The 12,392-nt window shown below is 37.4% G+C and overlaps 1 protein-coding gene across 1 annotated transcript; it reads left to right on the plus strand.

Moving 5' to 3' along the window:
- The first annotated feature begins 1,145 nt into the window (after positions 1-1,145).
- Positions 1,146-11,340, plus strand: c1ql4b (complement component 1, q subcomponent-like 4b). Its single transcript, XM_084426184.1, has 3 exons — positions 1,146-1,528; positions 2,090-3,632; positions 11,046-11,340. Exons 2-3 carry the CDS (start codon positions 3,090-3,092, stop codon positions 11,223-11,225), a joined length of 723 nt encoding a protein of 240 aa, XP_084282310.1. The 5' UTR covers positions 1,146-1,528; positions 2,090-3,089; the 3' UTR covers positions 11,226-11,340.
- Positions 11,341-12,392: the final 1,052 nt, after the last annotated feature.

A 12,392-nucleotide genomic window follows, 5' to 3' on the forward strand; every position in this document is an offset into this window, starting at 1 on the left:
ATGCTGCCTGTTGCTTTATTTAAAAGCAGTAACTGTGTTGTTGCTGATGCAGTGACAATCTCCTTATAAGTACTTTAGCACATAAATGTGTGCTATTGTTCGCTATACGAACTGCAAAAACTTTAGTTAAAATCATGTTTTTAATTCACTATTACATATTAGGTGTTTGCAGTTTTATATAAAGAGATATTCATTTTCAGTGGATTCAAATGAAGTAAGTGCACAGTACTATCAGTAAATACTAGTTTTTGAACTTGAACTGTTTAAAGCAACCCGTTTCCCAAATGATAGGAGTTACCTTCCATGGTATTTTTACGGTAACATACTGTAAAAAAGGAGAGCTGTAAATTAACGGTAAAGGGCTGTAAATGAATAGTACATTGCAACCACAGCTGCCAGTAGATTACCATTATTTTACAGGGCAATTTTTTACAGTCAAACATAATGCACCTTTTCTGCTTAGTTCCTGCTAATCAGTTTCTGTTGAGTTTAACCTACAGGTCGATATGACAACGTGCTGTATGTAGGCTACTTTTCTCTTATAGGCTACACTTTATATTATTTGCTTTTAAACTAGTATGAAGGTATACTTAAATTTAAATTAAAATGCAATGCATTTAAAACTATGTACCCTATATATGTGTACATTATGTACATAGATCTCCTCAACTACCACCACAAGCTTTACATTTGCTGCTACAAATTAAGTTAAAGGTTTGCCTTGGGTAAGATTAGGGTAGTCACTCTTGCAAAAATTTTGGATGATACATCATCCTGTACATGCTAAACTAATCTCTAAATATGTTACAATTTAGCAGTTAATATACGTTTATCATTTGGAATTTGATTTCCCCCATCCTCGAACCCTAGCCTAGGCTATAATAGTTAAACAGCTAATTTACAGTGGGTCCTATTTCTAGCTGCGATCACCCCTCACTACTGCTATTAGTGACAGCATACCAGTACAACCTGACTTATTTTTATAAGTACTAATTGGGTAGACAGCAACCCTATTAGGATGCACATCTCCTCGGGAAATCGATTTCTTGATCTGCGGAGACTGGTGCGAGTGAGCGCGAGCGCGTAATTGTACGGAGGGCGGGGGAAGCGTGAGACAGACATCCCGCGGGTGGAAGCGCCTTTTCCTCACAGAAATCGAACAAGTGAGAAACTGTTGCTTCTTGATGATATCTAAACAAAGCAATCGCCATATCTGACTTTTAAATAGTAATTTGGCTACTAAACCATATTTTACAAGTGCCAGTAGTAGTTTAATGATTCCCAGAGATATTAAACGATAGAAGTATGAGTGTTTAAAGTGAACTGACTTGAAGACGCTGCAAAGAAGCAGGAAAAGGAGAAGACGAGATATTTCAAGCTGACATCAGTCTGAGCAGAGTGACCGTTAAAGAAAACCCCGAAGGCGCGAGATTCTCTGACATATTCTGAGCCGTTCGCGCACGCGAGAGGAGCTGCGCTGTCGTGCGGAGTTACTCATCAGTTTTCATATTCTCTGGGAAATTATAAGGTAGGCAGAATTGTTTTGCAGTTGACATTTGTGCTTCAGAAATGTTTTACAAACTTTTAGTATACTATTCTATAGAATTTCTCAAGCATTTCCTTTTAGTTGGCATCAGAATAAAAGAACAATTATTTCAGGAAATAAATATTTGATTTAATTAGCATCCTGCATTTACCATACAGAAGTTTAAAGACATTTGAGTGTAAATGGGCAAGACCTGGAAACAAGTAGCTGACACAACATTGATTGTTTTCTGATTATTTAAATGAAGAAATCTGTGATGATAGGCTACTGTTTGTAGTTTTGGAGAGGTAGGCTATGTGTCTGTCATGTAGTAATGTATCAACAAACTCTGTAATATAATAGTAATGACTATTACAATTATTCATGTAAGTCACCAAGATGTCTTATGCATAAATTGTGCCTGTTTTTACTGTAAAATGCTCAGTATTGAACAGAAATAAATAACCTTACATAATCAGCATCAGGGAATCTTTTGGGAGCTCTTTAATTATTTCATAGGTTTTCTAATTCATCTAATTTAGCTTTTTTTATGTTTCAACTCAGTGAGAAACATGTCAAGATGCCAGAGGTGGTTGATCTTGGGACCTGAATGTCACTCAGCTGAAGTTTGATGACGACCAGCAGGAATTGAAAATCAACCCGAGTGCTGTGAGCCAGATTTAAAATTATATTTCACAATCCACTTACCATCCGGCTTATAAGACATTTGCAAGCGAAGCGTTTAAACCTAAGCATTTGAAGGTTTAAGATTGTCACAGAACGACAAAATAATTTATAACATGGATTGTTTTTGATGAATCTGAATCACAATCACAGCTTTCTTCTGTGAGAGGAGGGGCAGAGTTTGTTTAAATGCTGCAGTGGATATGGACTTTTCTGGGAATTCTCCAGAACGCTTCTTGAACTTCTCATGGAAAAATGAGCCACACCGCTGTCACTCCAATAATCTATAAGGAGACATAACCGGCACACAGCAACCCCTGAGAAATACACAACCACATCACCTGATAGAATCTCTATCCTTGGACAAAATCTGAGACACCAAATCCCTCATGTTGCTTATATCAGACAAGCAATATATATTTATATGACAATATAAACCTACTGGATCATCCAGAATTGCTGTTCATAGCGATAACTGCGTCCAATGTGTGTCACTCAGAAGAGCGGGTACAGGTTAGAGGGCTGGCTGTTATGATTTTAATGTAGGCTAGTAAATACAAGCAGAAAGATAAAACAGCAGAAATTGAAACTTTAAAACGGGAATGAACACAAACATCCTTTAAGACGTTGTTACATATAGGACATTTGATTCGTTTGTTGCTGAAGGTGGATTTTTCTAGTTTATTTCTGAGACACAAGCCACGTTTCATCGTATCAGACTCCCTCGTTAACTTTTCTATCTTACCTTAGTCCCTTTTCCTTCCCAGAGTTCATTCTGGCCGGGGCTGTTTCTTCTAAAGGGGAGGAGGACTTCCTCTCTATTGCTGCCTCACGCCTCAGCCGCAGGAAGCGCGTTATTGGCGCGGCAGTGGGCGTGGCCATGGTACTGGTGCTACTGGTCGCTATTCCACTATTGGTCCACAGCACCAAACTGGGTGGTTCTGGAGGTGGAGGTACGCATTATGAGATGCTTGGAAGCTGTAAGATGGTCTGTGACTCTTTAACGCCCACCAATGAACTAACACCGGTTTCGCCTCCTCCTCACGACATCCCTGGACGCAGAGGGGGAGGCAAGTCAGGTTTTCGCGGAAACCAAGGCCCACCAGGCCCCATAGGCCCACGTGGGCCACCTGGAGAACCAGGAAAACCAGGTCCGCCTGGACCTCCAGGTCCAGGCCCGGGGGGATACGTCCCATCGTTCTACAGCCCCAAAATAGCCTTCTATGCTGGTCTGCGCAAACAGCATGAGGGGAGCGAAGTACTCAAGTTTGATGATGTGGTGACAAATGTAGGGAATTACTATGAGCCTACCACAGGCAAATTCACCTGCCCTCTTCCTGGAATCTACTTCTTCACCTATCACGTGCTCATGAGGGGAGGAGATGGAACTAGCATGTGGGCCGACCTCAAGAAGAATGGACAGGTAGGAGATGTGTGTCTCTCTCTCTCTCTCTCTCTCTCTCTCTCTCTCTCTCTCTCTCTGTGTGTATGAACACAAGGATTGTGTGCCATTTAGAGCTGATTTGAGGATGCCATACCCTGTTTCAAAGTTTAAAAAAAAGGTCTACAGAGAGATAGAATGATAGATAGTTAGAATGATAGATGGAATGACAGAATGATATTTAGACAGGCAGACAGATGTATTGCCATAAACAGAATTACATAATCAGACCCTGTGTTGAATTATAATCCAGTTAATTCCTCTTCCTGTCATTCCAATTTAAGTTTCTGTGGGCCATGACCAATTCAAATTCAACTTCAAATTCAAAGACCAAATTCTTAGTGTTGCATATCCCTGGTGAAAACAGCATTTGGATTCACTCTACCCAAAGGTAGAGTTTGCTAACTAAGTTTTTAGAGGCACTTTAACTAGACAAAGGTCAGACGTGAATGAACTGTATTAAAAACAAGAGTCTGATTTGACTGAAATACCAAACAAATATTAGATTCACCGAGGTAGGGATTAAGGAATACGTTTAACATTCAAATAGGATCCAGTAAGGCAGCTGCTCAATTATTCAGCAGTCATTTTGTCTGTCTATCACTTGTAGCCTTACTGAAGATACCTACAGTGGGAAAAAGGACAATGCAAACATTAAACAATTAAAATGTTCAGTTTTATGAGAAAATGAAGACTTACAAAGAGCATAACATATCAAAGCATATCAAATGGGTTCAAATGTGATTTGAGATGTGCCTTTTATTGAGAAGTCAATTTGGGTCTGTTTAACAGGGCTTTTAAATAAATACATTTTGCATAGTCAGAAACAACATAAGGTTAACAGTTTCCAATGAAAAAAGGACATTCATAACGCACAAACAAGCAAACACTGTCTCTTTGTCTTTCTCTGGAGTGGAACGGAATGCAACAGCTGGAGACAGTCCTCACAGGACCCGTGGATTTAGAATAAATGGAAAAAGTGAGGGGAGAAAAAACCTCTCCATCTGGTGAAACATGACACGGATCTGGGATTCAGGCTCTCTCAACTCAACCGCTCAGTTTTGATTTTTAGTAGTGGAAAAGAAAGCGGGGATTATCCAAGAGATATAAAAAAATTCCCTTGGCAACACTTGTTTACATACACACTGTGTCTCTTTCTTTCTCGCACACACACATGGTTTTGTGACAGATATATCAGACAGGAAGTGATGAAAACCCTTTAATGAGTCTGTAGCAACCTGTCAGTTCCCTTCAACACATAGCCATTAACATGACATAACACCTGCCATCAATGCCCCATGTCTGTTCATCATATATAATCCAGAACAAAAGAAAATGAATCCACAACTGGAATCTGTGAAATAAGAGGTGGAACTGGTTATTTTCAAAAGCATATGAGCCATCTCAGCTAAATATATTGATTCAAATGCACACGCTCTGCATGTAAAGCCAATCTCAGAATCACATTTTAAGCCAGTGAATTCATTTTTTTTTAAACTGATGAAAAAATAAAAAAATGTTTACATTGGTCCAATAGAATCAACAGTAAAACGAAAAACCACCTCTGCACTAAACATCAAATTAGTGTTTGTCATACTGTAAAAATGTTTTGTTAGGTAACCTTAATGCATTCCAGAAAACATCTAAATTAAATGGTTCAATTTACATAAAAAATATTACATTAATATTATAATATGACTAAATAAATCTAAATTAATTGGTTAACCTGGAAATCTCACTGGAAAAACTTAGTTGACTGTTATAGCAGATCAAGTGACCTGAATTGACTTTACTGAACAATAGCAACATTAATACAGTATCAAATTTGTTAAATCTGTTATGGACTGATAAAACAGTCTATCTGTTACATGACATAGAGGAGCAGATTGTCTCTGCCACTCATATAAAACCTTTCATTGCTGAATATACAATAGCAGTTGTGCTGCGGCCCATAACCAGGCTTGGGGATTCAACACAGCCTCCATTAAGTGGAGGACAAGATGCAGAAAATGAGAAGATGAGGAAAGTAAGCTTAGGCAGTGTATGGCATGCATGTTGTATTGCATATATTGTCATTCCAGTGATCTCCTCTTGTGTTAAATCATTCATGTCTTTAAGATGAGATTCCCTCTTTTCCACCTGGGCCACACAAACACACACACATACAGCCACACTCTGCCACTCAGCCAATCTCTGCCCTTCGATTAATTATCTCTCTCCTTAGCTAAATTATTTAACCCATCTCAAGGTCCTCTCAAAGTATTCTCATAAACATACACAACCGCGCCAAGTTTGGGTTGCTCTTAAAGGGAAATTTCACCCAAAAATGAATTTTATAGTTGTAAAAAATAGTTCAAATGTTATTTCTCACCTAAAACAACAGTGACATGGGCAGGTTTTTCAACACTTTCCACTCCAAAATTAAAATAGTGTCATAATTTAGTCACCATTAAGTCACTAATGTTACAAATGTACTTTTGTGGAATACCAAAAAAAAGATATAAGTGTGTTTTTGTCCACACAATTGCCAATCAATGGGGTTCAATGTTGTTTTGGGCCTCACTGACTTTCATTGCTTTGAAAAAAAATAGTTTTTTGTGCCACAGAGGAAAGAAAGCCATATAAGTTTTGAATGACAGAAATTTCATTTTAGAGTGTAAACTGTTGTAAAACCTGCATGCCCTTGTCACTGTTGTTTTAGGTAAAAAACAATATTTACACTATATGTATTTTAAAATGAAATAGCAAATGAAAAAGGCAACGGAGAAATCTAAAAGTGTGAGCCCACCCAGATGAGGAGGGCGTGCGATGGGAGGCGGTAAGATGGTGTGGGATGATAGAGAGATGAACGGAGGAGAGGAAGATGGATGGCTAATCAGAGGAGAGCCGACAGAGAGGTCGGGAGAAAGTGTTACTGCGAGGCCAGAGACACAGACAGCATCAGATCAGTGTAAGTAAGATAGATGAGCAAAACGACAGAAAGTGTGAGCGCGTGTGAGAGAGAGAGAACGAGAAATGACTACTGACCTCATTGCAGGTCATAGACTTGCACAAGCTGCTACTACAAACATCGTCTATGAACTTCTATCTAAAACAAGTAGATTCTAACGCACTTTGAGACAAGCAAAAATCTGCGGCCTGCAACTGCAGCGAGATCATGGCAGTTAGTTTTATTTTTAGAGAACTGAATATTAATGTATTTATGAAATGCCACTTATTAGTTGAAGTTTGGCTCCTCATGGCAGGAATAGATTGCATGGGGCTGAATAAGAAACGAAAACAGCATCATGAGGGGTGCAGCAGGGAGCTCAACATCCACAAATTAATGTCACTCAAGCAGAATACCCAGCCAATTTGCTTCTCATTACAAATTCTATTAATTAAATCAGTAATTGATTCTTGGCTATGTAAACATGTCTCTTCTCATCCCACAGTATGACTATCATTATACTTTAGGTTCAGCTTTAGCACTTCACCTCCCTGCCACTTTTGAAAACCTCTCTTTCTCTCTCTGTGGTCTCGTCAGAGTAGCGCAGCACTAATTACGGTGTGATGCAGAGAAATTGTTAGAAAAGCCTCAAACATCCTGTCAATTACACAGCAGCTAATGAGTTTACATCCTCCAATTAATTAATTAATACAGTTAATGAGGTAATCCCACAGTACCTTGACAGGCTTTTGCAGCTGTTGCAATAGACACTTGTACACCCGGTTTCCCTGTATGTTTGCACTTTCTCCGCCTCTGTTTTCTTCTTTCATATCTCTATCTCTCATTTCCTGTGCTTTCGCTGCCTTTTGAATGGCCAAAGGTCGGTCTCAAACTAACTATGAGATTAACTTAAGTGTGTGTTTATAAAAGGCCCATTCGGGAGAGAACATACTGAACAAAACACACATGTACATGAACCTGCTGCACGGCATTATTCTCAAGAACAGCCCTTTTTACCCGTTTTTTACCAAGGACATACTGAGAGAAGCACACTTGAAGCATTTAACCTTCAAGCAGGATGGGGAAAGGAGACGGACAGGAAAAAAGAATTATGAGATTCTGCTTGGAAATGATTGTAAATTTGTTTGGCCTGTTTAGGAGGAAACAATTTCGTACTTATATTTGGCACATTAAATTTGTTCTTTTCATTCATTTCTTGTTTTATCTCATGGATGTAGAAGTGTCACCCATTGCCCACACCGGGTTGGCAATCCAACAAAGACCGTTTGCACAAAGACTTGCACACATTGTCTGACAACATAAGAGATGGAAAAGAAGAAAGACCATTCAAACTGAATGTATTCTTCATATCCACTTTTGATTGTCACAACACTGGTCTTTCTCAGATCCCCTGTATTTCACTTTATGAATTTGTAAAATGAAAAACACTTGCATCAGAAAAGCTAAATCAGTCATATTAGCCTATTAAATGTTACTCAGAAAGAGGGGATATGAATACAAAATTACAGGAGATAAATGGTTCATTCATGAATTCATAAATCACAATGTTAACCTGTAAGGTTACACACTGTTACGCTATGCCCTCTATTTGAGAGGACTGACATTCTAAAATATGAATTATTAGTAGTAGTAGTATTATTATAATTATCATTATTGATAAGAAATGTACTTAGTCATGAAACTTTATGAATATTATATACAGCATAGCTTAGTACACAGTTTTTTTTTGTACACAGAAATGCCTTAAATACATTTTTGTACTTTTATGAATTGCCAAACAAATACAATCCAAAGTAAAATTATTTTAAAACAAATAAACTCTTGAAAAAAGAAAATAGATTGAAAAGTAGCTGTAGGCATGTGTCATGTTTATTTTATTGGCTTTCATGAAAGTCAAGTAAAATAAATTACATTCACAACCAAATAAAATAAATTAAGTTCACAACCAATGCGTTCTGTGTAGTCTATTACTTTCACTTCTTGCAATTGGTTGTTTCATTTGGCTCTTGAATTTATTTAACGAATAGCCTATGTTTACATTATCATCACTCTTTTCTGTCAGAAGCTGTCTGTATAGTTTAAACCGAAGACCTGCTATTTAATCTGATAACGGGTCCTTGAAATCACTGGGGGAAAACAACACAATGTACATTTAATAAAACACAACGTCCATATCGTTTAGACATTGTTACCAGCTATATCTCTGTATTTCTCACTCACACACACACACACACACACACACACACTCGTGCGCGCACACACACCCAGTTAATAGTTAGTGACTCCATTTGACCGGTGGTCGGTGCGAAGCTCCGTTTATTGTGATACAGTGGAGTTATTGAGGAGTGGGTCCCATTAGGAGCAACAGCCGAGCCACAGCGCCGGGCAATTACCGATCCAGCGAGGCCCCGACGCAGACCCAGGCCTCCCGCGGGACCTGCCACCTCGCGCCGTTAATCAATCCGATTTAGACTGGACAGGGACACGCGCCAACACGAGACGCTCAGTGGAGACACGCGCGTGACCTGCATTTTATTACGATTCCCGCAGAAAAAGATGGATAGATGGTGCAAGGAATGAACAGATACGGGGGAAGAGGTGGAGGGGAAAGAAAGATGAGGGGAAAGACAGGGATAATTAATGAGTAGATGTGAGAAGAATTAAGCATAAATTCAAGAAAATGTCGATCACTCGAAGACGCGACTGCAATGCATTTGAAAAGCATTCTTCAAAAGTACAAAGTGTATTATACTCTAGAATTAAAAAGATAAATATTTTATAGATTGTTTAATGGTAGCAGAGTTTGATAGTGAGAAGTAGCCTATAGGCTAGATTAATCTGAATTATACTCATTAATTATACATATGAATGGAAATATTAATAAAGATTTGGTTCTTATACTAAGATCATGCATTAATTAGCAGTGCAAAAATTAGGCCGTGTTTGAAGCTTTAGGCATTAATCAGTGTTTTGACCTGAATGGTTTAAGACAAATGTGTTGATTTTAATGTTGACCTTTAAAAAATAATGACCTGTTAGTGCTTCTGGTTATTCTTTATTTTAAGGTGTACTAAGTAATATCAATTAACCACATGTTGCCTTTACTATGGGGTCAGGGTTAGGTTAGGATTAGGTTAGTGGCATGTAATTAAGCACAATTAATAGTAATTACAACTACATGTAACACATAACAAAGACACTGAAATGAAGTGTTACCGTGCTTTTTTTATTTTTTTTATAGGCTTTACTCCTCCCTGCTTTCCCTTCCACCACTTGAGTGTTTTTCTCTTAGCATATGCATGTATGCAACTATAGGGACTATAGCAACTATTACATTGTACTTATTCCAAAAAGTACTGAGTAATATTAATTAACTACATGCACTTACAATCCAGTTAGGGTTAGGGTTTGGTTTAGGATTAGTTACTTGTAATTACACATCATTTTTATAAATTGTTAAACTGTTATTACTATAGTAAGTACATGTAGTAATGTGTAATTATGTCACATTAAAATAAAGTGTTACCACAAATAAAATTACATGAGTTTAACAATTTAACAAATGTGAACATTTGTGAATGACTGAAGACCTCAGTGTTTAACAGCCTTTCCATAAATTACACACCACACACATACAATATGCAGATCAATAAGCCTTATTCCCTTGGCCCTTGGTCTGTCTTGGTCTTTTGTTCTCTCTGTATATCCTACTTAGGGAGGAGATGAGAAATCATAAGACAGGAGGGAAAGAGAGATAGAGAGAAAGACAGACTGTTTTTTTAAATATATTATTTATTTTTATTGTATAGTGTTATGAATGCTTTGGCAATGTAAAGATTTCGTTCACCATGCCAATAAAGCTATTTGAATCTTGAATCTTGAAAGACTGCCACGTTTACAGAGAGATTAAAGGATTTATAGAGGAAGTTGTAGACTGATGTGATATTATTAAGTTAAAGCTTTAGAGCTTAAATGCAAATAACATAAATGCACTCCATAGGACATCACAACATTTATTCCATCAAAAGGTGCATACATTTTTGGTCAAGATCTTGTATTGACAATGCAAGAGTCCAGCACTCTGTAAAGTCTCTTCCAGCACATCCCAAAGACTTTTAGGTCTGAACTCAGATTCATGTGTGAAGATGATTCTTCCTGCTCCCTCCCAACCATTCTTTCACAATATGAGCCCGATGAATCTTGATGTTGTCATTCTGGAATATGGCCATGATGTGTCTTCCTACATGGTTGTTTAAGAAATGAAAAGCTACAGGATTAGAAGAACTGTTGCCACATGCTAGAGACATAATAATCACTGCAATAATGATCCAATATAGACTCTTAAGCGTTTGCCTATTTAAATGCAGGATTTATTTTGTGATGTATTTTGTCCTCCTTTTATCCAACATTAAAACCATTATTCTCTCTCTCTTTCTGTCTTTCAGGTGAGGGCCAGTGCGATCGCTCAGGACGCAGATCAGAATTATGACTACGCCTCTAACAGTGTGATCCTGCATTTAGATGTGGGAGATGAGGTCTGTGTGCAGCTGGATGGTGGAAAAGTACATGGAGGAAACACCAACAAATACAGCACATTCAGCGGCTTTCTCATCTACCCTGACTAACAAACATACAAACATACAAAAACACAAATACAATATCACATATTTAACTCCCTCACATCAGACAGATTGATAAACAGAAACATTTAATTCATGTGATACAACACTTGATATAACATCGAGAGGAAAATTGTAAAATTAACTTTAAAGCTGAAAGTATATTTCCGATTATAGCTATAAAGTCATCAGCACTGACAACCTATTTAATTTAATTCTAGGGAAAACAGTATTTTCAATGAGGAAAAAAAAAAGGCCGGGAATTGATTTTATCCACCGGCAGTTGATTGGACTGTAAAAAGTGGTCTCTCTGTGACAGGTGTACAATCTAAAGATGAAAAAAAAGCTTACTAAAAATAATTTAAAGTAGGAAAAAACCTGCCAATGAATTATGACAACATGCATTCTCTGAAAACAAATCTTAATAGTTGAGAACTTTTTTCTTCTCCATTGTAACCAATTCATGAACCATATACAGCCAAAAAATGGTTCTGAAAAGAAAATATTACTTTTATCATTTCGCCAAGCAGGGCAAGTTATGTTTTAATGAAAGATTACGTGGACAAACATGCTTTTTCTTTGGAATATTGTGCACAGATGAATCGAATAGAAACACCATGAATGTGTATTAAGAAAGTAAATAGGAGTCAGCTTCGAAACATTGCTAATAGTCCTCTTGATGGTGTATTTACTACTTTTTAATTTATTTTTTAACTTGAAAAAGACTGGGGCTTAATTGTTTTATTTTGAGCCTACCAATGGTGAACAGTATGTTTATTAAGTTGATATTTTTATTTTAGATAATGTTATGCTGCAGAATGCCTTTTAAAATCTTGTGTGCAAAGCTCATCCAGAGCCACATAGCATTAGGCTGAAAAAAAAGAAACCTACCTTTAAGGATTACCTAATTATTTGTGTTGCACTTTATGAGATCTCCATCCTCTGCATCATGTGTATGTGTGTGCGTAACTTGGAAAAGGTTGTATGCATTCCATGGCATGGAAACTGTATGTTTTTAACCTTTATTGTCTACTAAGTATGTACACAGTGTTTATACTGGAGAAATTTTGAGACTATTGTGAAATTATAGATATATATAGGCCTATATATATATATCAATTACTCACTTCCTGTATAGTGGCACAAACCTCCTGTAGGATCAGTTGTTAGTAA

Source organism: Rutilus rutilus (genome assembly GCF_951802725.1).
Source record: "Rutilus rutilus genome assembly, chromosome: 12".
NCBI classification, from domain to species: Eukaryota; Metazoa; Chordata; class Actinopteri; order Cypriniformes; family Leuciscidae; genus Rutilus; species Rutilus rutilus.

Excerpts from the sequence above, each read along its gene's own strand:
- c1ql4b (XM_084426184.1), top strand. The coding sequence starts at position 3,090 with ATGGTACTGGTGCTACTGGTCGCTATTCCACTATTGGTCCACAGCACC. Across the intron at positions 3,633-11,045 it reads ACCTCAAGAAGAATGGACAG|GTGAGGGCCAGTGCGATCGC; the intron begins GTAGGAGATGTG and ends TCTGTCTTTCAG.